The sequence below is a fragment of the Tyto alba genome, unplaced genomic scaffold (assembly GCF_018691265.1).
Source record: "Tyto alba isolate M040663 unplaced genomic scaffold, T.alba_DEE_v4.0 Super-Scaffold_1000006, whole genome shotgun sequence".
Lineage (NCBI taxonomy): Eukaryota > Metazoa > Chordata > Aves > Strigiformes > Tytonidae > Tyto > Tyto alba.
The window spans coordinates 6,951,594-6,975,558 of NW_024881272.1; the positions used below are offsets into that span (position 1 = coordinate 6,951,594).

A 23,965-nucleotide genomic window follows, 5' to 3' on the forward strand; every position below is an offset into this window, starting at 1 on the left:
TGCAGGGTGTATTAAGCCAGGAGCTCGTGCGCTCAGGAAAATGTTTTGCTAGTAACCTGGCTGTCCTGGCTTCTCCAGCTCCCCTTCAATGCTAAGAGCATAGAAACACTGTGGGCAGCTGTAAATATGGAGCAGAGTTTTCTGGTGGTACAAACACACATGAGCTCATGCAGAGAGCTGGCAGACATGCAAAACACTTTTCTTTTTCTCTTTTTTCCCATCCTTTCTACAAGATCCTTCCTTGTTGTAAAGAAGGTTGCCCGGTGTCTGCTGGCCTCCCTTTTTCTTTTGTCAGTTTGGCTGGGAGTCATCTCTGCTGCCTACAGATGACTACAAGTTGGTTGTTCACCGCTGAGCCAGCCCTGCACAGTCCTGCTGTGCTCGGTGCAGAGCCCCAGCAAGCCCCTCACTACCACCTCGGGTGGAAGCCAGAGATAAATGTGTCACCTTCCAGATCCACCAATCTCTGTCCATTGGCCACAGAGGGCTCCCAAGGGCCACTTTAGTCCCAGACCAGAGAGCATCTGATATCGACAGCCCAAGGAGCAGAAGCTTCCCCCGTAGTCTCACTATACCCTACCCAACACCTTGCTGACTTTGGAGACGATTCAAACCCTCCCCTCTCCAAGTCAAGGGGACACCCCATGCAAGAAAAAAACAGGCTTGCTTCTTTTTTTTTTTTTTCAGAGATTTTTTTTTTGTCTTTTTAATTTCATCTTGGTACGCAATTTCTGACAGCGTGTCAGCATCTCCCGCCGGGTCAGCCATCTCCGGACCCCGCTACATTCAGTGTCAGATCGTACGATGGCGATGAGCCAGTGTTTTGAGCCTCACAGTCACTTGCATGCCTTTACGGGTTGTCGCTTACATCATTTGTGAACAGCAGCACAAAAGGACACAACGCATGAAAACGAGAGAGGGGGATGAGGTGAGGGTCAGCTGAAGGCTCGACCCTAAGGAAAACTTTCCCCAGGTTCCCAACGGCTCCTGCAGGGATGAGACCGAGCATGGGGTGGGAAATGCAGGGCTCACCCTCCTTTCTCCTTCGCCCGAGGGGTGACGATATGGGCTGCGGCGTTTCCCAGAGGCAGGACAGCAGTTCACGCTGGCCCAGCACCCATATTTGAGGGTACGGGATGGGGTCGCTGGCAGGCTGGGTCCTGCCGTGGGAAGGAGAGAGGTGATGCAGGGGAGCATGGCTGAGCCCCGATGGGCCGGGATGTCCACGAGCTCCAGCAGCGTTGTCCACCCCGCACCGACCTCCTGGACACGTCCAGCAGTGGGGACAGGACCAGGCCACCGTGCTGTCCCCATCGATCTGCTGGCAGAGGAGCAGGTCCCTGGAGCCAGCCCTGCTTTGGGTTTCAACTGCACCTCAAAACCAGGGGGGCAACCTGAGAGCACCAAAAATAACCAACCCCAAAACCCAAGCCTATCGCCTGAAATGAACTGGTGTTCCTTCCCTGCCACTGGGCTTTTGCAACCTAAACATAACGTTTATAAAAAGTAAATTATTTCATCTTATAACTTAAGTGCATTGAGTATTTCCTTAAATATGGTTCACGCTGAAAATAAAGTTACTTTTGCTGTACAGTAAATTTCTGATAGACTTAGAAATAAACTTTGTCGATACAATCTGGCAGGTGTGGCTGTGCAGTATATCACCCACAGCCACACGGCTCTGCGCACACACACGTGCGTGCCCACACACACATATACACACACACAGCCCCATCCTCGGCGACGGGGACAATGTTAGGGGTTTCTAGCTTTCTATATTCACATGGGAACATCTATCTTAAAAGTCCCTGTGTTTAAACAGCAAGCGCTCAAGCTGGTCGAGGGAACGGAGGGAAAACCCCGCAGTGAAATGTTCCCCATGTTTACCCAAAGAGTTGTCAGCTTTTCAAATTTCAAAGCCAGGCTGATGCTGTGGGCTCCCCCCATGAAGATCAGCAGTTTGCTCTTTCTGCTGCTCCTGACCAAAGGCAGTGTGGAGGGGATACGGCACCGGGATGCTCCCATGGGAAGGGTTTTCCCACTCCCCCCCACCTTTCCCCTTGCCCAAACAAGAAATTTCGTTCCCCCATTTGAAATTTGAAAATCCACCAGCCAGCTGCAAAAACCACTCCTGTACCTAATCCTAGGCTCCTAAGAGAAACATGAAACTATGCAACCCATAACTTAACTCGCTCCTTGGGAATCCCAAGCTACAACATATTGTTTGACAGCATCCCAGCAGTGTCGCTTCCCCCTCCCTCCCAACCCCGGGGGCTCCGCAGCCCCTCCCGGGGCAGCTCGGCGGCATCAGCTGCCCCTTGCCGGGGACCACGCCGCGCTCAGGAGGTGAAGTAGGAGTTCTGCATGGAGTAGAGGTGGTCGATGGGGTTCCCCACTCGTGCCTGGAGTGGCCCCGCGTCCGCCGTGGCGAGGAAGCAGTCGCCCAGGTTGCTCAGTGAGGTATCATCGCTATCCAAGTCGTGGAAGAGGGGCTCGGCACCTTTGGAAGCAGGGAAGGAGCAGAAGGGCTTCAGAGGCTACTTTCCCCTCCGGCACCTTGACAGTGCCCAGTACCCCCAGCTTTTGCAGTGTAAAGGGTGAAGGGACAACCATCTTCCCAGAATCACTGCATCCCCCATGCATGCCCCTGCCACACAGCCCCCCCACCACCCCACCACAGCCCAGCATCTCTTTGAAGGAGAGAAGGCAAGAGGCAAACCCCGGAGCCTTACCATAGGGGTGCATGTGGTCTCCGGGCATCTGTGGTGGGGTGAGCCCTTGCCGGAAGGGATCGGAGCCGTAGACGCTTTGCTCCATGCCCAGCAGCTGCTGGGGGGGGGGCAGAGTGGTGTAGGGGTTCAGCATCCCTTCCAGCCCTGCACTGCCACCACCGTTCGTCTGGGCTGGAAGAGAAGAGCAAGTCATCGGAGCGGTCGGGCTGCTGGTTTTTGAGGGGCCCATCTCTCTCGGGAAGCCTGGAGAGGACTGGGAAATAGGGGGACCCCGAGCACGGGGAGAGAGCTGGGTGCGAGGGGGGGTACCTGAGCTCAGGCGCTGTGTGTTTTGCTGATCCTGCTGCTGCTGCTGCTGCTGCCTCCTGGCGAGCTTCTTCATCTGGGTGAGAAGAAGGAGAAAAAAAAAAAAACGGGTGAAATCATCCCCTGGCCAAAGCGAGGAGGGAGGGGAGCCCCAGCACTGGCTACTGGGGGGGGCTACCCCTCGTTACCCACCTTTGCTCGCTGGTTCTGGAACCAGACCTGCACCACGCGAACGCTCAGCCCCGTCTCGGCTGCCAGCGTCTCCCGCACCTTGGAGAGAGGAATGACAGCGGCGTCTCAGCCCGCTCAGCTGTCCAGGGGGACTTTAGGAGGGGACAGAGCATCCGGGACAAGTCCTTGCCCAGCATCCAGGACACCGACGGGGGCTGGAGGCAGCTGAGCGTGGGCCCTTCTCCCCATACCTTCCTGCAGGGCTTGGAGGAGACCTCAAACGATGCCTTGAACGCCCTCCGCTGCTGTGTCGTCAGGATCGTCCGGGGTCTCTTGGGCCGCTTGTGATCCTTCCCGTCCTCGGCGCCCTTCCCCGAGGCTTGGCCCATTTTGCAGATGCTGTCCTCATCATCACTTTTGCCTAAGGGGGGGAAAAAAAAAAAAAAAAAAAAAAAAGCAGGTCCTTTACAGACAAGAGACAGCACATATTGTTTTCCAGCATGTCCAGAATAATCTGAGGGACTTAATACAAGCTGGTGTTGGTGGGGATCTTCTTGTGAATGTGTGTGAGGAGCTGAGATTTGGGGCTGGCTGCCCCATAGCAGCTCAGAGAAGGGGAGAGCTGCTGTGGCTCATAGTTTGGGGTCACCCAGCCAGCAGATGTGCTTTTTGGTTCTTCTCTTCCCCAATGGACTGAGCAGCTGCAATGTGAAACCCTGGGACATCTGATGTTCCCTCCATCAGACCCAAATCCCTGCTTGGTCCACAGGGATTTCCTGCCAGGCCACAGCTGGGGACACATCTGGACAGAGAAACACGGGTCGCATCCATGCGAGGCAACAGCAGCGTCGAGGACCACTGTGCCCCTGGGGTTGTCCCCCAGCCCAGCTGGTGACCAGGCATCTGGTCCCTCTGCCCGGACAGCCCAGGCCAGGGGAGATCAGGGTGCAGGGCGAGCAGAGATGCTCAGAGAGGGCAACACATTAGCTGAGACCTCACAAACCCCTCCTGATTTACTCCGCCATGAAGGTCAACTCTATTTAGAGCACAGACTTTTAATCAAAAATACTAGAGGTGCCTTTTTGCCTCTATTTCCCCCCTTCTGTGGAGTTTTAAATCTCCCTGGACAGAAACCCGGGCTGCTTCAAGCTTCACCCCTCGGGTACTCGCTGCAATGTGCTGCTCCATTGCATTCCCAGGCACCAGTGTGTATCTCCCCACGGCTCTCCACCACTCAGTGCCGTGGGCCCTTTGGGCATGAGCTGCTCCGGGAAAGCAGGCAACACTGCCCTGCCTCTTACCAGCCCTCCTCATTTACTGCATCACCACCGTGTTGATGACCTCGCTTGCTCAGACGGTGTGGGAGGGTTGTAATGCAGGTTTGACAGCACAGGTCCTTCCCTCTCACGAGCCGTAAATCACTTACAGGCTTTTCCAGAAAGCTCCTCCACCATCCGTTTGGGAATCGATAACAGAGCTGAGGTGCTGGTCTGATGCAAACGCAGGTTGCAAGGCTGTGCTTGGCCCAAGTCCCGTTCTGGGGCTTTGCATCCCTGGGAGATGGGGATGCACCAGGGAGGTGGTGAGCCTGGCCCAGAGTTCGTGGCTAAAGCAGGTCCCGTTGTACCCCATGGGAAGAGCTAATCATGGAACGCACACATCAGCAAAGTGTAAAACCAACAGCAGCCCTGCTGGGAATGGGGAAAGAGAGGAGCAGATCTCCGGGGCGGGGGGGATCAATGATCCTAGCAAGGAAGCGAGGATGCTCTTGGGTACCAGATACCTCTTCCCTTCACACTGCTGGGCTCTCTTCTGGGCTCACCGGCCAAAACGGAGACGTTCCCTGCAGCAAGGGCTGGGACAGGGGGAAATCTTCATGCTGGCAGTCCCCAAACAGCCCGGAGCTGGGTGCTGGTCCCTGGGAGTCACTGCCTTGCTGCTGCTGCTGCGAGCTCCCCCCTTGCTCATGGCACCCCCACGGCATGCCCAGGGGAGCAGCAGCAACGGGAAAGACAAACTGCTGTTTCCTTGCATGTCCCAACACGAGGGATGTAGTCGTGCAGTCAGTCTGAGAGCCCCAGTGTTGGGCACCCCTCCCCCCCCAGGGTGTGGAGTCTCTGATGGCTAATAGGGCTGAGCAGTGGCTGCTGCCACCTCCTTCTTAGTGTCAGCACAAGCAAGGTCTCTGCTCCACTGAGCTGCCTGCTTTCCTGAAACCTGAAGGAGTTTAGTTTTGATGGAAAGGTAGAGATTTTTACAAATACTGAGAGGAGGAATGTCAACCAATGGAGACATTTCGGTGCCTGAACCCTTCTGCACCCTAAAACGAGGTGAGTGCCCCAATTCCCTCCAGTCCAGGAGGAGCAGAGCCTGGCACGGGGGAGCCAGAGGCTCATAGACTCCATCAAGCTGTTCAAAACCCACTCCTAAAGGGAAAACCCAGTCAGATCAGCCCCCCCGAGCCCTCCCCCCCCCAACACCTGCTCCCCAAATCCCTCCCAGTGTCAAAGGGAAAGAGGAAAAGCGAAGCTGGATTTGGCGGGTATTACTTTTAATTAACTCTCCCTTTCAAGCCTTTCCCCACCGAGGAGGGGGGAGAAATTAATGAGTGTCTGGGGCTGCCCCTGACGTCACCTGGGAAGGGGCCGGGGCGATGGATATTGTGCGGCGTGCCCTCGGTCCGACCCGCCGAGCCCGCGTCCCACCGCCGGGGCCAGGACATTCCTCGCTCGTGAGGATTTAGGGAGAGGAGAAACGTTAGGACGCTTTTAATTGGAAAGCGGGGTCCGCTTTCAGAGGGGCTTGTTTACTTAGGCTGGGCAGCGGAGGCTTGGGGGAGGCAGTAATTGAAGCGAGGGTTTGGGAGATTACAGACAACATATGGCTCGCTTTTTATCTGAGCTTTCTCATAAAGTGGCCTTTGGTGCACGGCGGCTGGGGGTAGGGAGGGAGGGGGGCTTCAAAGCAGCGAAGGGGGGGACAGGGGAGAGGCTGGACAAGCACATCGCACGGTGCTGGTGAAGGGCATCCGGGACTGGTGCCGGAGTGGGGACACCCCTCTGCACCCCCCGGCGTGGCGGTGGGGTCCCCCGGGGGGGGCTGCAGCAGGAGGGGGCAAAGCCGCTCCACACTGAGCATCCACGTGGGATGTGCACCCGGGCTGGCCCCCGCCGTGCCACCGTCCCCAGAGCCACGCGACATCCCGAGATAAACTGTTGGTGGCCACCAAAACCAGGCAGGGACGGCTGTGGGGCTAAGCCATGGGGTCTGCGGGGAGACGGGAAGGGCCGGGACCCCCCAGCCAGGGGCTGCCAGGGGCTTCAGGTTGCGTTTCTGACCAGCCAAGGGGTTGCCGTGCCCTTTTGACTCCCACACTGGCCCTTTGCATCCCTCAGGTCTCAGCTGGAGGTTCCACCAAAATAAAGTATTTCCCCTGGAGGTTTTTGCTAGCTGAAGCTCTCGGTTTGGCCGGAGCCCCTGGCAGCAGGGCTGGACCATGGGCCGATGAGTCGCTGGGGAGGAAAAGCTCCCCAACCTTTCCCAAACTGCCCTTTTCCCCCACTAGGAATAAACCCAAACTTTTGTGGCCAATTCACTTATTTTCCTGCATGACATCTCCTCATTGGTTCCTATTTTAACTGAATGAGTTTGCACATCCCAGAAGGAAAAAATAATAATTCTTCAATCAATTAAGGACTTTCCCAGGGTCAAAGCAAGAGCCAGCGCCAGCGTGCCAGATCCTGCTGCTTTCTTGCCTCTCCAGCTCCTCCAGCGCTGGACCGTCACTCACCAGCTCCCTTCAGCCACCTCCTCCCACAGCCTCACTCTTTATTTTTTAAATATCGTCACCATTTTTTGGAGAGAGGATTTTTTCTTCCGAGCGAGCAGGGTTGCAGAGCTTGGACAGAGCCAGCCACAGTTAGTGCTGTGAAGCAGTCAGGCTCTCACTGCAGAGGAGCACGATATTAAAGAGAAACAAGGGCTTTGGGAAATTTTTGCTCCATCCCCACCAAAACCATCCCAGTCCCCCCCCCATGCACCTCCTCCCAGCTTCAGCATCGCCTATGCCTGGTGGTGAGTGAGCACTGGGCTTTGCTGTGTCTGTGACCTGCCCTGCTTCACACCTTAACAACCCCCCTCCTGAACAGGCTCATAATGCTGATTTCTTTTTGTTTTTTTCTTAATCCAGTGCTTTGCTCTAGCAGGGAAAAGACAGGCTCCCCGCAGCTTGCCGGCAGCCCTTTCCAGAGCATGGTATTTCAAAGGTAAATCCTTCCCTCCGCAAAGCAGATTTTCCCCCAGTGATGGTTTTTAAGAGGAGCCGAGCGACCCAGGCACACGGCGTGGGGCTGCCCAGCCTCGTGAGGCTCTGCGGGGATGGCGTTAACACAAGGATCCCCACCAGCAGATCATTTCCACTCCCCCGGCCCCCGTTGCTGGGCTTTCTGACTAAATTTGTCTTCCTGGGAAACATTCAGATTTGATTTGCATTGCCTGTTGATACATATTTTAATGCTGATCTGATGCTCTGGGCAACCTAACCCGGCAGTGACACCCTGGCTGGAGCAGGATGCCAGCCCCCCCCGCCCACCTCCAGCCACAGTGCCACCTCCCCTGCAGCCCCCCTTGGCTCTGCGGTGTCCCCACAGTGTCACCGCGCTGGGGCTGCAGTCTGGCTCCGGCCATCGACTGCCTGGGAAGCCGCTGGAGATACAAGATTTGCAGGCTCCCTGCCGCCAGCTCATGTTTTAGCTCCGTGCCTCAGTTTCCCCTGGGCATTAAGAAGGGTGGCTCCGGCAGAAGGAGCTCAATTCTTGCACTCAGCCTGTCCAGAGTCCCGGGCAGGGAGGGAGGAACACAGAAAGTTTAGCCCGAGGTAGTCACTGGGATGCTTGGGACCGTGATGATTTTTTTTTTTTTTTTTTTTCTTAGGAAGAAAACTCTCAATTTACAGCCAGGGGAAGCTCCTTTGTTTCTCTAGGCTAGGAAGTGGGAGACGTCACCTTTGGGCAGCACGGCTCTCCCTCCCACACCCAGGGAGGCCATACACCCCTCGCGCTGGGGTGCTGGTGCCCGGCACAGCCCAGGAGCACAACCCCTTACAGAGCCTCATGAGATGGGATGGCCCCCGGAGCACCCTCCAGCCCTGCAGCTCCCCCGCTGCCGAGGTCCCCGCTCACACCCTTGCCACCAAGGCGGGAGAGACTCTGCCTGGAGGATGCAACAGTGCTTATAGAGCTTTTCCCTTCGGACCACGGGGTAGAGGCTCAGGGCAGCGAGCCCAAACCTCGCCTCCAGACCCCACCGCGCTCACAGGGGCCTCAGAGCGGGACCAGCCAGGGAGACGCCGGGCGCGGGCGGCCCCTTACCAGAATCCGACAGAGCCGGGCTCACCAAGCTCAGCAGCTCCCGCTCCTTCTCGTAGTCGCCCTTACAGAGGAGCTGCCCTTCCTTCAGCACAAACTCGTCGCCCTTCTGCAGGCGCCGCTCGCAGACGCAGCAGCAGAAGCAGCGCAGGTGGTAGACGCTCTTCTGGGCGCGCATCACCAGCTCGCTGGGCGCGATGGGCTCCAGGCACCCGGCGCACTTCACCGCGAAGAGCCTGGGGGGGGGAGGAAGAGGAGATCCCGCTGGGACGGCCGGCAGCACCGCGGCTGCACCCGGCGGGTGGCACGGTGCTGGGGACAAGGGACGGGGCACCCGTGGGCGGGGGGGGTATTGGCACAGGCATCGCTGTGTCACCCCCGTTGGTGCTGTGATTGCGTTGAGGGGCTGGGCACAACGGCGCTGGCACCCCGCAGTGACTCGGCACAGTGCTGCAGGCTTGAGCTGGGCCAATGGGGGGATGCTGGCTTTGGGTCAGCTTTGGCATTTTTGGTTGATCTGTTACCAGGTGCTCACCATGAATGCGGTCAAAGGATGAAGACATCGACATCCAGATGCTCCGGGTGAAAAACGAACGGGCGTCAAACCCAGCAGTCTAGCTACCACTACCACAAGACGTGGGACACATCACATCCACGTGAGTTTTATCAAGCTAAGCCTACATGTTCACCTGCCTCCGGCTCATGCCTAGATGTAAGGAGATGCTGGAGATGGCAATGGGGCCAGTGAGCTCATGTGTGCCACTCAACAAGCACCTGCAGAAAGCATCCGTGCTGTCGGTCACCCACAAACCACCCCGTCCCTCCGGCCTGGGTCACTGGAACAGCCCCATTCCTGCTTGTAAACACATCAGGAATGTCCATTATATCATAAAAATCTCCATGGCAGCAAGTTTGGGGTTAAGGCTGGTGACAGACTGAAGATTTGTTGTGTCAAAAGGAAAAGAAAAAGCTCAGCTTGTTCCCTGACATTGATGAGACAGTGTTTGAGGCATCTCTAATTGTACATTTCCCAGGTTTCAACACACTGGCTTTATACTTAAAAGCCAATAATAATAACGGCAGCACTAACACTTTAGGTTGGAACAGAGATTTTCTTTCTCTGACTTTAAATCTCCTTACGGAGAAGCTCAGTAACATGATCAGTAATTTAAAGTTGGGGAAACTGAGGCAAGCAAAGCGGAGGTGGCAGCACCAGTGTTGGCTTGAGAGGACTTGGAGGCACCTGGAGAGAAACCCTGGGCTGGATGTTTCAAGTGAATGGGATGTTTCCCCCAGCAGAGACATCTGAAAGTACCAAATCAGAACCTCTGTGCCACCCCCAGATAGCTGTGTTTTTGGCTCGGGCCCCATCAAGAAAAAAAATATCCCTGTTTACCCAGCCTCGTCCTAAATATCTGTGGGAACTGGACGTTATTATTCCCCTGTCTTGATGACTTTGGCCCAGAAAGAGAAGTCAGAAGTCAGCACACATCCTGCAGAGGTTATCTCCGAGCATCGCCCGTGTCCCGGCCCGGGGATGCCCCGGAGACCCGCATGGGGAGCGCTGCACCCAGCCTTCCACCGGCCCCAGACACCTCCTGCCTCCGTGGTCCCTGTCCCATGTCTCATCCTCAGGGGAGACCTGAGGGGCTGGCGGGGCTGCAGGGCTGGGGATGGCTGGCTGGGGAGGGGAAGCGCAGCCCTGCAGCCATCAGCGGGCTTTCAACCCCTTCTCTTTTTTTGGCTGCCACCAAAAAACACAGAGGAAATGAGAAGTGCTAAATCAGTCCCCTTCCAACAAGGAGAGGACCAGATGTATGCAAAACCCTCACAGCGAAGCCTTCAGAAAATGGGGATAATTTAAAAAAGGTTTGGGGATGAGTTCGATAGCCCGTAGAACAAGAAGCTGGGGGGGCAGAGGAAGGCCCGTGCGCGCTGTTGTGCCCCAGGGGTAGCTCCCGATGCGAAAGCACCCGTAACGCCAGAGACGCTGCTGAACAAAAAGCTCCCCAGCAGCAAAGGGGCACGCATCTTGCTGCAGCCCACACGCAGCCTCTCCTCCCGTGAAATCCCAGCCAGGCTTCATTTCACTTTCCCGTTTCACCCCTTTAGTTGCCCGAGAGCCGACAAACAAGCCGGTCAGCTGTGCAAACCTCCGGAGGCCGGCCGCGAGCCCCGCAGAGCCGGTGGCAACTGGTGGCATCTGTGCCTGCCTCATCAGAGGAGAGAGCTTGCCCACACGGAGCCGGCGAGCCCAGGCAAGGCAGCGCATCCCACCCCGTGCGAGGAGGGCAGGGATGTGCAGGAGCAGAGAGGGTAACACCCACCCGCCCGTCCGTTCGCCCGCGCCGACGGGCAGGGTCGGCCGCAGAGCATCCCTCCCCTCCCGCTGCCCCGCGCCGCGGTCGGTGAGCACCGAGAGCTCCAAACAGCTGCCCGCCAGATGTGCGCCACCGCAGGAGGGGTGCCGGGGCACGCTGCCACCCGCCGGCCTTTGGGGCTGGCTTTTGAGGGCTCGAAGGGTCGGGAACGGAGCTCCTAACTGCACCCCGCTTCAATTGGCGTCAGCTCCCCCCCCACCTTGGGGTCCTCTCACGGACGCTTCCTGCCGGCACACGAGCTGTGCCCGCTCCCTTCCAGGTTTTCCCCAAACGGTGGCGGGGAGGATGGGGGTAGGGTGCATCACCTTCCCCATGCCAGCCAAATCCTGGTCACACTAGGCAAATTGCAGCATCCCCCAAGAAGTAGGAAAGGAGTGTTATAAGGCTTTTATAAAACACTACTGTCGCTACAGAAAGTGGGAAATCATCAAACAAAAGGTGGAGGTTAGAGAGTTTATAATTCCAGATATTGTCATTTATTTTTGTACATTCAACTTTAATTTCCCAGGTTTACGTACGACTGCCTGTCTCTAAGATATATGTATTTCCAACTGGCCTGTGACTGCCCTGGGAGGAGCGGGATGTATGTTCCTTTGAAAGCATTTCTTCTGAAGGGTCATTTTTCTCTTGTGCCAGCTCTGAGAAGCACAAGCTCGTGTTAATATTTCCGTAGTTGTTTTGTCTTTAATTATGTCTCTTTCACGTCAAAGTGGAGGCAATTTGTATTCATCTGGTAACACATTCTCATCCTGTTTAAATGAAGTTTAAGCCCTACCTGTTGGGATTACTAACTGCTCTCAGTAATAAAATATTGATCAGCTATTACTTTACTGCTATCTAATCTTCACAAATGAATGTGCCCCAAATCTCTATTTCCCAGGCACTGATTAGAGAGCCATAGATCTTTGCCAATTAGGCACAGCAGCACCAACCGAGCGATGGATGTTTCTAAGCCCAAAGCATGTTGCAAAGCAGGAAGGTGTGAGATTTAGGTAAATGGCTGCCTAATATTAGACACTTAAAGCTGTACTTAGGTGGCTGAATAAATGACTTTACTTCCAAACTGCTGAGTCCCCAGCAGCTCCCACTGAGGGATTCCAGATGGACCAGGCATCTTTCGCTGGACTCCCCCATCCCTGGGCAACGTGAGATGCAGAGAAATCCCCATAAAACCTCTTCCACAGTATGAAACCATAAAAATCTTTTTATAAACCTACAATAAACCCAGATCTCAGGCACTAAAAGGTCATGGGCATAAAAGCTGCAGCCTACCACAGGTAGTAATGGGGAGAGAGCAAAGGGCATTGTTGGTGTCCCAGATCCTACAGCCCTGGCCAGTACCTGCTCCTCTGCAGGGACTGGGGAACACGAGCATGCACAGATAACGCCCCACACAGATAACCCCACGCATGGATAATCCCACTCAGGAATAACCCCACGCAGGGGTAGCCCCTCATAGGATAACTCCAGCATGGATAACCCCTGCGTGGGTAACCCAGCTGAAACACCTCTGGTCAGCCTGAGATGGCGCTGAAGGAAAATTTTCTTCCAGCACCACATCCAGCAAGTAATTTAACATTTTTGCCTGAGCAAGACACAGCAGCCTGGATCCAGAGATGTTTTCCTCCACCTCTGGGATCTTCAGCTCTGCGCCCAGCTCCCTCCTGCTGCAAGCAGCAGGCTGCAGACCAAATGCCATCTTTTCTCCCCTTTCTACCTTTTCGTGCCTCCCTGCAGCTGCCAAGGGGACTTGAAGATTACATTTCTCTACAGGAGGCTGCAAAGAAGAGAAGAAGGATGAGCTCTGCCCAGGGACTTCAACAGGTTTTAAACCCAGAACAAATTACCAACCCCTAAATTGCAACGGGAGCGCCTTCGTTTCTGCCATCCTAGGGATGCTGAGGGCTTTAGTTCTCAGTAGATTTTTTTTTTCCCCTCCACAGATTGGGGTTCAAAAGCTAAATCAGGCCTGGCTGGCAGCCTTTGGGTTTGTTTAACCACGTACGAAGCTGGCAGGCGCAGGGCAGGGCACCACACAGGGTGACTCACTCAGCCCTGTGATGCTCGGTGGAAACCCAGCCTGCCACGGGTGGCTCAGTAAAAGCCTCACCGAAGTGCTGACAGTGAATATTTGTAAATAAAACCAAGCCCACTCAATTTAGGATGAACTGGAACAAAAATATGGTGGTGCAGGCAATTTTTATCACAACACATTTTTCTGATCTGAAAAATGTTCTTGTTCCTGTACTGATTAATCTGCATTAAAATTACTATTTTTTTTTTTTCAGTCCCTTTTGAAATGATAATCTGCAGTTTTGAAACAGAAAGGTGGTGGTGGTGGGTTTCAAGAAATTCTTGAAACATTTTGCCATTTCCAAAAGTGCAACATTTCTGCTGGAAAACCTCCAAGTGAGCTAGCCAGCGTTACCGACATCCCCCCTTCCCCTGGGACACAGTCTCACTTCTCCAAGCAATTCCTCTTCCTCGAGGAAGCCATCCCAGACCTCTGCTGTGGGGTTTCCCATCCACGCAGCATCACTGAAACCTAGAAATTTCGACACGTGGCCGCAGCCACCTCTGGGGCGATGCATCCCATCCCGGCAGCACCGATGGAGGGGGAGAGGCGCGGGCAGCCCTGGTTTCTCATCGGAGCCACCACCCCCTATTTCTCCTTTTATTTTGAGGTGACAGGCTGAAAGGGGCCGTGATTGACGGGCGCTTCCCGGCTGCTGTCTGTCTGCGTGCGCCGCATACAAACGCGGCCCTTCGGAGCCTCCCGGGGAGGAGGGGGGTGGCAGGTCAGGGGCGCCGATATTAAATACTGACAGACAAATCTCAAACGCCGCGCGGAGGCTTGGTTCAGGCGGCGGGTAAGGTGAGGCAGCTCTGCCGGGCGGAGGGATGCTCTCCTCCCTGCCCGCGCCAGCCTGGCCCAGGGGTGCGGTGAGAGGGGCAGGGGCAGCCCCCGAGTCACCCCGCGGGCTCCTGGCCGAGGGCTGGGGTGGACACCATCGGTACCGGTCCCTGTGAAGCGGCGCAGGCAGCTCGCCATCCTGCCAGGGCTGCCCGCAGCAGGTGCATCCATAGGGATGCTCAGTGCAGAGACCTGACCAACTCATCTCCCACTCCCGCCACGGCCCAGGAGACTGAGCTGACCCCCACTGACCCATCGGAGGTGCAAGGAGCTCCAGCTCCCCAAGCGACGGCTCTGTGGAGAGCAAAACCATCACGGAGCCGTGACCTTGGCACGGGGATGAGCCGACGGCCACGCACGGTGCGAGGGGCGCGGGAGGTGGCCGGCGGAGGGCACCGGTGGCGAGCCACAGGGCTCCGCGGGGCGCGAGGACACCGGATTGAGTTGTCTTGGCACAGGGTCATCTCCTCACCGACTGTCACTCATTGGAAGGGGGGACAGCAACACCGGGTCCTCAACGGGCTGGCAGTGGAAAAATGCCAGTCGCTGTCAACCCTGCACCCATGGCTTGGGAACGAGTCGCTGTCCTGCTGCTGCTGGGCTCACGTCACCCTGTCCCCCTCTCCGGCCCTTGTGGGGCACGGACCGCTGCTGGGAAGGGTCATGGATGCGCACCCCCCCTCCCTCCCAACCCCCCCAGTGCGTGGTGCCTGAGAGGGCATCCCCCAGCCACAGCCATGGGGGGGCCACGGGGGAACCACGGGGGAACCACATGGACTCTCAGCCCTGGCAGGAGAGGTGCCGAGGCCATGGGAGCAGCTAGGAAAGGGCTGAACCCATCCCCGTGCTGCGGAGAGCAGGCTGGCGTGTCCTGGGGATGGGGAGAGAGATTCAGAAGGCAACCCGGCACCAGCGATCCTGAACACCTCCCAAACCCACCCAGGTCTCCAGGCTCCTGGAGGAAAGCCCCCGCAGCCACCCTTGCCTTCCCTCCCTGCGCACCCCAAGCCCTTGCGAGCTCTCCAGTGGGACGGAGGAGGGATGTTTTCCCTGGGACTGTTCTTCTGACCCTTCCCCGGCTCCCAGCTCCCTCCCCCCGAGGCGGACAAGTGTTCGCTTTACTGCCTGGCAACGGGGCCGGGGCTAAGCTTGCTAAAATATGAGTGTTTTTTGGCTGGAGTACCAGAAGGCTGCAGTCCTACAGAGAGAAAAAAATTGAGCACTCCATGCCATGGCTCCAGAAAGGGGGAGAATTAGGTTTCACACCGAGCAGGCTGGACCATGGCATTCTTTAGTTAATGCTTAACAAACGCCCAAACAAAAGCGGCCAACTTCGCTGCATGTTTGTAAAATGTATTCTCAGCAGATTCAGGTTTATTGGAGAATTCGCTCGCTTTGCAGCAAGTGGCATTTTCCTTTTTTTTTTTTTTGTTTTTGTTTTTTTTTTTTTTTTTTAATTTGCCTTCTCCTCCCTCCCCCCTGGCTCAAGCCCTTCTCATTCCTGCTGCCTGAATGCGTCTTCTGATGCTTCAAGGGGACATGGCAACCAGGCTGAGACGGGCTTATTTCATCCCAGGGGCTTGATGCAAGCTCACCCCCACAGCCCCAAGGTGCAAGCTCTCCCCAGGGTCCAGCCGAGCCGCTGCTGGCAACCGGGGTGGGGGGTCCAAAAAGCCAACGTTTGGCCTCTTGCAAATCCACCCCTGAGCAGTTGGCTGGTGGCTATGTTCCCCAAGAGGCCGGGGAAAGCGAGGAGGGGAGGTGAAGCCTGAGTGTCCGCCTTCTCACCTTTCTTCACCTAACCCAGCCCTCTCAGGGTCCAAACCCAGTGGTCTTTCCCCATCCAGCACCCCGTTCTGCCATGCACCCCAGCTCCTCCCGGCCTCGGGGAGCCCGTCACAGCGGCAGCTGCTGCCAAGCACTGCTTGCTTTCAAAGGCAGAGCTGCTGTTGGGGGTGGCCAGGGCACGGAGGAGCGAGACAGCCCCATCCAGGGACCCCAGAGGCTTTGGAGGAGCTAATTTGGAGGAGGGGGGGGGTGGGGGGTGTCCATGCATGGGTGTCCTGCAGGAGGGATGCGCTGGGGAGTTGGTGGCACTGTGCCCAAGCCCAAACGCCACCCCAATGGAGACAGCCCAAGGATCGATCCCATCCAGCTCATGGCACAGCAGTTCCGCATCCCAGCCGACGCATCTCCTCACCAAGCTGAATTTCAAGCAGCGACCCCCTCCCCACCCCATGCCCCCAAGAAAACAAGGATAATTGAAAAACCACAATATCACTAGTCAAATTTAATATTGAGAGTGAGTGAGCGGGAGCCAGAGGTCAGAATTAATTACACCCCACCATATTTCAGCACGCTGCCGCGGCTCCATGTCCTTTCCTTGGGGAGCAGTGCTTCCACAGAGAGGTCGACAGACATTATTAGAAAGGACTGATTTAAACGTACCCCCAGGAGCTTTTCAGCTTGTCTCTTCAGAGCCTTTGTTTGTACTGAGATTAATGGGGAGGCAAATGATGGAAAACCAAAGTCACCAGGAGCAAGAGGATGTGCCATCGCCGCCACCACCCTGATTTGGCCGGCTTTGTAAGCAGGGCAGGAATAACTAGAAGAGAAGGAAACGCTGTTCGTGTCATTCATTTTGCAGATAAAAATGTGATGTTTTTTTTTTTTTTTGGCCTTCCAAGAAACAGAAATCCTTGCTAAAAAATCCTGCAGGCTGATTTTCCTACCCCCGTGGGGATTTTACACACCCGCTGGTTTTTCGGCGTGCTGTACCACCGTGGGGGAAGGAATAATTTTCATTCTGTTCCAGCTTAGGGTACCCCCTCTTGCAAGTCATTATATTTGCCTCTGAGTATTTTGTAAACCTCCTGTGATGGAAAAATAAAATAGAAACAAAACCAAAATTAAAACCTTTCTATTTTCCATTATGAATTTCAAAAGGAGGGTTATAAAAAACAGAAGAAAGGAAAAGAAAGAGCGTTCAGATCAAGTGGAGAAGTTGTGAAATCTCCTTCCTCGGGGATATCCAACACTCAACTGGCCCCAGCCCTGAGCAACCTGATCCAGCATCCAAGCCAGCCCCGCTCCCGGCAGAGGAAGGGCTGGGGACCTCCAGTGATGCCATAAATTTACATCCACCTCGTATCAAGAGGTTGAAAAAGGGATCAGGCAACTCCAAGGGACTGAGTCCGCCCCCAACCTGGTCCCACAGGTCTGACCTCATGTTCAGGATGGCCCAAATCTCCAGTGTCCCAAGGCAGCACAGGCTCGCTTGGCTTTTGGGGGGCTTTCCTGGAGCATCACCATCAAGGACAGTGTGGGTGGACGCGCATTGGGTCCTGCCCCAGCACCGGGTCTCCCAGCTTGTGTTTTCCTTTATTAAACAGAAAACCCACGTTCCCCTCAAGGGCTCTCCGAGCATCCGGGGATGGGGCCACGGGAGCTGCTGTTCCCCAAGCGTTTAAGATTCACGGGGCGTTCATGCCGACGTGCCAACGTGGCAAACTCTCATTAGGAAGTGGCCAATATCCTGTCGAGCTTCCCAGCGCTCCGGCAGCTATAAAAATCGCTCGGCTGTATAAAAACTAAACAGAATAAACCAAGTCGAACATAGAGACCAGCTGCTTCAGACCAGCTCAGCAAACAGAGATCCACAGGAGCACACGGGGCACTGCCAGCGGGGAGATATCAGTCTCCAGGCTGGGTTATTTCTTGCCTTATCTTTTATTTCCATGTGGCCCAGCTCACCCTCACGCAGGGTTTTGCATAAATATCATCTGCGTGTGTTGTCAAGTTGTTGGGATGGGTTTGGGGTTTTTTTTCAATAGCATTTCCACAATGGAAAGCAGCTGTTGTGGTTAACAGGCTTCTCCGGAGCAAAAGCTGCGCTGCACATTGAGATATCTCAAAAGAGGCATCCTTCATTCATAGCTCCGTGCACTAGAGAGCACTATAACATGTGTTTCGATGAAGTTTGTTAACTACTCAGCTAAACAAGCGCGCTGGAAATGCCAGAGGAATATGCTCTGGAATGAATGGAAATATTCATCCAAAAAGACATTAAATTTAAGCCATCTTTTTTTTTTTTTTTTTTTTTTCCCCCCCCCTCCTCCTCCGCTGAGCTCATGTTGCAGCTCTCTTCTAGCGTGTGCTCTCGGGCTGGGGTTTCGGGAGAAACAAATGCTTGGGGCGCGTTTTGCAACCCCGGCGGCACCCCAGGCAGGGCTGCGGCAACAGATGACGGCGCACGGGGGGGTTTTCTCATGCCACCGGTGGTGCGGGGACGCGTCGGCAGAGGCAACGGGCAGCTCACCGACCGTGATCCCGGCAGGCGACCTGCTCCTTGAGCAACACCTCGTGCGTGGAGAAGCAGAGCTGCTCTGCCCTCCGTGGGTCTGAGCACCGGATCCCCGGAGGTGTTGAGCATCCTAGAGGATCTCAGTCTCATAATAAACAGGGATAAAACCTCGGGGAAAATTGATTATCAAGTGTTTAAATTTCACTTGCTTCTCTAGATCTTTTTCCTCTTCAGTCTGGGGAAGTCTGGGAGGGAAGTCTACATTTTTAGCCAACACTCTTGGAAATTCAGTATTACACCAATGCACATCCAAACCTCTTTTTGATTTCTGTGTAGTGACTGCATTTCAAGGTGGCTTCGCTAGCCATGAGCGTCCCCCAAAACAGCTTTAACTGATGCCAGTAAATGAGAAGCAGCTTCAGATCCTGACGTCAATTAGGGGGATCAGTATCTGTCATGGGGGGAAGATACTCTGGAAGCTCCAAACTGGCCCAAAGGTGCTCAGCACCAGAGCTGGTTGAGAGTTTTCCCATAAAACCATTTCCCTTCCTTCTACTTGCTCTGTTTTCCATATACTTATATACACACACACGTATGTACATACATTTTTTTTTTTTTTTTCTGAAAAATCTTTGTTTTCCATAGTTTATTCAATGCAGACATGAGCCCAAGGGGTGACAGGTTCAAGTCATTTGGGTACTGAAGGGTGAAGTCCAGGGATGCTGAGAAACTTAGAAGAGAGGGACCCCGGCACTCTGCTCCTGCTCTGCAAAATCCCTGGCTGGACCCCATCTCACCCTTCCCCACCCAAAACATTTTTTTTTGAGCTTTTTGATCTGAAAAAAACCTCTTTTTTTTTCTTTTTTTTTTTTTTTTTTTCCTTAACCATTTTTATTTTCATGCCAAGTCATGCTGAGCCGAGCATCGATGCGCTGGAATTCCCTTCCAGACACAAACCATTGATGCTCTGCCCCACGCACCCCTCGCACCCCACAGCACCCACAGCCCTCCCCGGTGTGCTCCCACGGCCGGGGCACTGGAGGAGGCTGAGTGGGGATGTGGCAGCAAAGAGCAGAGACCCCTACAAGGCGGGACCAGGGTGCAGGGACAGCCCCGTCCCCCCCCTGTGCCACCACTGGGCTCACGTCGTAGCCCTGTTTGCAGGGGTGTGGGGCCAGTGCCCAGTTTGCCCGGCTACCTGAGACAGGTCCCAGCGCTCCTGAGGCACCAGGATGAGCTTTTGATGGATTAAACGATAAAAGCAAACACGCTTTCTCTAGGAAACAGGTTCCTGCCACTCGTCTGCTCAGGGTTATTGCAGCATCAGGGGCAGCAGCCCTTCCCGGCAGCCGTCGAGGCAGGATATTACTTTGTTGCTTATTCATTTTATTGCTTCTCCTTTCTAAATATTTGCTTGGCAGGGAAAGGATTCCCTTTACACAGTATCTGTTTTTACAGGTCAATTGAATTTCTGGCGCTCTCAATCCCTCTTTCCCTCCAATTGCATTTGCAAAACAAATATTGATTGTACCAATTAGCTGCGAACCCCTCGCGGAAGACAGCTCAACGCCTTCAGCCAAAAGAAGGCTCTCCTGGCCCCAAAACACGTGCTAGTAGATGGAGGCGGTGGGATGGGAGCCCACAGAGCAGCAGTATCAGAGCAGGGCTCTGCAAACCCCTAGCAGGACCCTCCGGAAGACAACAGCAAAAATGATGCTGCTAACCCTTCCAGCTAAAAGGCAACATCTATTGAAGGGTATTAAATTAAAGCTGGGGCGTCCCCTCACACCCGAGACAAGTGTAAACTACCTCGTGCCTGTCGTTCACTCTGGAACCTAATGATTGCAACCAAGGGAGACGACAAATGCCACCAACAGCAATAACAAGTGTGCCTGCGGGGCAGGTTAGATCCATTAATCCCCAAAGCCAGCCATCCCCAGCAGACATCTCATTTCTTTCACTGAAACACTAAATGCACCAGCTCCTTGGGGCAAGAAAGACACCCCTCTTCTGCTACTCAGGTGGTGGGGAGTCCCTTCTAGCTCTGCTCTTTTGCCTGGTGTGCGATAAGCAAGCGGCTTCGGGCAGCAGCATGGGCACACTTCTCCTGCCTGCCCCAGCAACATTTGCTCCTCAGAAAAGCAGACAGATGCCTTTTTTTAAGGGGTGGACTACACCCTGGAGTGCTGGGCCACAGAGCAAAGGGCTGTGATGACACTTTCTTGCAGAGTCACAGCCTTTAAATAAATTAAAAAAAAAAATAATAAAAAAAGTTAGTTTTTCCTCCAAAATGCCTTTGGGGTTTGCTTGTGCAGAGCTCGGCTTTTCTGAGCTGCCTTGCCGAAAGCCACGGGCACGTCCAACCCAAGCACCACGTCACAGTTTTTCACACTGATTTCATTGCTCTGAGTTTTATTTGTGGTTTCCTTGGGAGGTTTTGTCAAAACCCTCAGTGCCACGGGGAGAAAGGAAAGACGTCTCGGTGGAAAAATCAGTCAGCATTAAAAAACTCGCTGTGTTTTGCTCCGACGCAGTCTAAATAACTTTTAAAAGAACAAATGAGATCACCGAATCGCACGGCGGTGCGAGTCACGGTGGGGATCCTTCGCCCTGCACAGGGAGAGCTGCGCCAGCCTTTGGTGGCTCATATCTGTCCCCGGCTGCTGCTGGGATGGGGGGTCCCCGGCAGCCCGCCGCACCGCTGCTGCCAAAGCGTTCAGAGCACACTGTTAAATGTGTCCTGCCCGTGTCAAAAGTCACAGCCCAAGGCAAAGGCGCAGAGGGGAGCGGCAAGGCGGGGGGCTGCTGGATTAGCCCCCGAGGCGGGAGTCCCCATCTGCAGCCTGCTGGGGCTGGGATGCAGACTACCCTGCTGCAATAGCTGGGCACGGCTAGCGCCTGGTCCGTCCCAGGGAGGGCTCCCAGGGATGCCCAGCCTGGGAAAAGCTTCTCTTTTCAGCTCTCAACCTCAAAACATCGCCGCAAATCCCAGAAAGCAGAGACAGCCTGCAGCCCCCCTCCATATCCCCTGCAGCCTAGGGAAGGTGGATTGCCCAGCCCAGCCCAGGAGTGCGGGATTGGCCCAGCATCCAGAAGAAATGTTTTTCCCCCCCCTCCCCTCCCCTCACATTTCTCTGAGTCACAGCTGGTTACCCTGCAGCGCTGGGGTAAAATGAGACAAGAAAATAGAGCGGTTGCCCTCCCAGAGCCAGAGTCAGGGCGCAGGGCTGCAGTCAGGGCCCTCCCCCCCCCCCCCCCGCAAGCTGAGCTAAAGCCAGGACAGAGATGTCGATATACAAGATGTTGACATGTAAGCTGTCGATATATAAGCCAGTCCCATCCGATGACAGCATGCACACATCCAGCATCCCGGGGTGGAGGGCGGGAAACAGATGCCTGGTTAGAGAAAGCAGGGACCAGCCACGAACCGCTCACGCTTCTCTGCAGCTTGGACAAGTACAAGGCTGTTTGGCTCTGTGTTTTGGGCTCGGGCCCACCTCTCCAGTTTAAAGCACTTGAACCGAGCCCAAAGGCTCATTAAGCCGGTCTGCCTGGAGCTGGTTCCGCCGCCAGGACATTTCATCCCAATGTGAAGTCGATGTTTCTTGTTGCAGCTATGAGGGATTTGGGGCGAGCGAGAGGAGACAGGCCCTGCGGCCGGGGCACTGCTGCCAGCTCCCAGTGTATCACCTGAAATGGGTGACAGCTGGTGCTGGAGGCCCTGTGCCCACAACCTGGGATTGGGTGAGAATCCCACTTTTTCACTACTTCCCTATTACCTCCTTCCATTTCAAACTGATCTCCCTGGGCTGCATCAGGAACGAGACCTCTCGGGCCAGCAAGTCCCACAAGCTTGGAAACAAGAAGGCAAAAAGAGGCCAGCATTTATCCTCAATTCATGTCAAATGACATGATGGGAAAGCCAAGGTCAGGAGCATTAATTTCTTTTGCCAGCCTGTCTGCTGGACATGCAGGGCAGAGGCAGCCTGAATCCCCCTCCCTCGCGTCAAGCAACACGTGCATCCATTCTCTCCCAGTGACATCCCTAAGAAGACATCACCGTGCCACCTCCCAGCCTTACTGAACCCTCTAAAGGTCAGCACTGAAGGCATGTCCACCACATATGGTTATTAGTTCTCCATGAGTCCGTCCATCCCTCCACTACAGCTGGGTGAACAATTCACAGCGCATAAATTTATCTAGCAGATCTCAGCCCACGTGCTGTTTGCTAACAGTCTGTAGAGAGGCTATATTTTATCCCTTTGGGTTTCTTGGCCAGCTTTCAAGCTCCTGACCCTGATTTATTCGCAATCGGTCAAGAGCCACATTTCATCTCCATAGGCCACGTCTGCTCAGAGCTATTCAAAGCACGTGGCTCGACGTCCCACAGCAGCGCCAGGGCACCTCGCCGTAAGCCGGTCCCGGTTCTCTGCGGCACCTCCAAGAGGTAACCAGGGGGGTTTTGTGCTCAAAAATAGGCTCTGCGGGGGCAAACTTTGCCTGATGAGAGCAGCGTGGCCGGAATAAACCGCACCTCTTCTGCGCACGAAGGCAATGAGAGCTCCAGATGCCGGCCAAGGCTGGCTCGCCGCCTGTCCTCAGCCCATCTCACCATCTCTTTGCCTACCTCTCTGCCTATTTATAGTCATGGCAGAACTTTGCACAACGCTCGAGCAGCCAGAGGGTTGAGTGTATAGGCGGGATGGCAAATGCCGCTCTTTAACTTTCCAAAGTCCTTTTCCTTCTGTCTTGCAAGGGGGCTGCCATGGAGAGCCAGGCATGCACCCTGCCTTTGAGATGAGACCCTGGGACCAGCCAGAAAATGTTTCTCAGAGCTACACCCATTGCCAACCTGGCCCTGGGGCTTCAGAAACCACCCTATGCTGAATCTCAGCAAGTATTTACTCGGGGAGCAATCACAATCACACAGACTTGAGCATCCCTCTGTGAAGCCAAACCACATGAAATAATCAAGATGATGGGAGAGGTGCAGAGTAATCTGCAGAATTCAGGGAAAAAGAGTGACGTGAAGGATCAGGGTCACTATCAGCCCTATCTGACATCTTCATTGACAATTGCAATTAGGGACTAATTAGCATGTTAATAACATTAGCAGGAGATAATAAACTGAAGAGGATGGAACAGAGCAAAACACTCTGAAGGGGACCCTGGAGAGATTTTTAAAAAAAAAAAAAAAAAGAAAGAAAGAAAAGAAAAGGGGGAAATTCAGTTTGGAAAAATGCAGCTTCTGCCGTCTGGGGGAAAAACATTTGGAGCAGATGGAGGCAGGCAGGAGCAGGGAAGCGGAAAGCGGCTCGGTGCGGGAGCGGCGTGCCGGGCGGGCGAAGGAAGCCAGCCCACCGGCTCCCCTGCAAGCCAGGTCTTGGGTCTTGCCCACGAGCAGCTCGGCTCGATTTCACCGGGAGAGTCAAGGAAGGACCAGCACTGCACGCTGGTGAACCGCAGGACGTCCTGCTGGGGTGGGGCAGTGCCTTGGAGGAAGAAATAATATCTCAAGTAGAACTGTTAAATTCAACTTGACTTCATCTGGAGCTGTTTCCCCCATGCCTGGGCTCGGGAAGCCCCATGGCATGAACATCTCCCCTCCAAGCAGCCGCTGTGTGCCTGGTTCCCAGGTGGATTGGACACATACGGGAAGGGGAGAGGTGGCAGAGGGCTGCCACCTTCACCCTGGCTGGGCCAGGTGGGGGGACAGCAGTCGGTGTGCAGAGCTAACGGCTGTGCTCACGCTACTAGAGGACTCCCCCACTCCCCAGTTGTACGCAGAAGTA

The 23,965-nt window shown here is 54.9% G+C and overlaps 1 protein-coding gene across 1 annotated transcript in view; it reads right to left on the reverse strand.

The window, feature by feature from the left end:
- Positions 1–710: 710 nt before the first annotated feature.
- Positions 711–23,965, reverse strand: part of LMX1A (LIM homeobox transcription factor 1 alpha) — a 45,230-nt gene continuing 21,975 nt past the window's right edge. Inside the window, exons 4-9 of the mRNA XM_042785336.1 lie at positions 8,579–8,811; positions 3,461–3,630; positions 3,231–3,308; positions 3,042–3,114; positions 2,733–2,903; positions 711–2,500 (exon numbers count right to left, since the gene is read on the reverse strand). Coding sequence (XP_042641270.1) covers positions 2,340–2,500; positions 2,733–2,903; positions 3,042–3,114; positions 3,231–3,308; positions 3,461–3,630; positions 8,579–8,811 — 886 coding nt within the window. The 3' untranslated portion in view covers positions 711–2,339. The remainder of the gene's footprint in view (positions 2,501–2,732; positions 2,904–3,041; positions 3,115–3,230; positions 3,309–3,460; positions 3,631–8,578; positions 8,812–23,965) is intronic.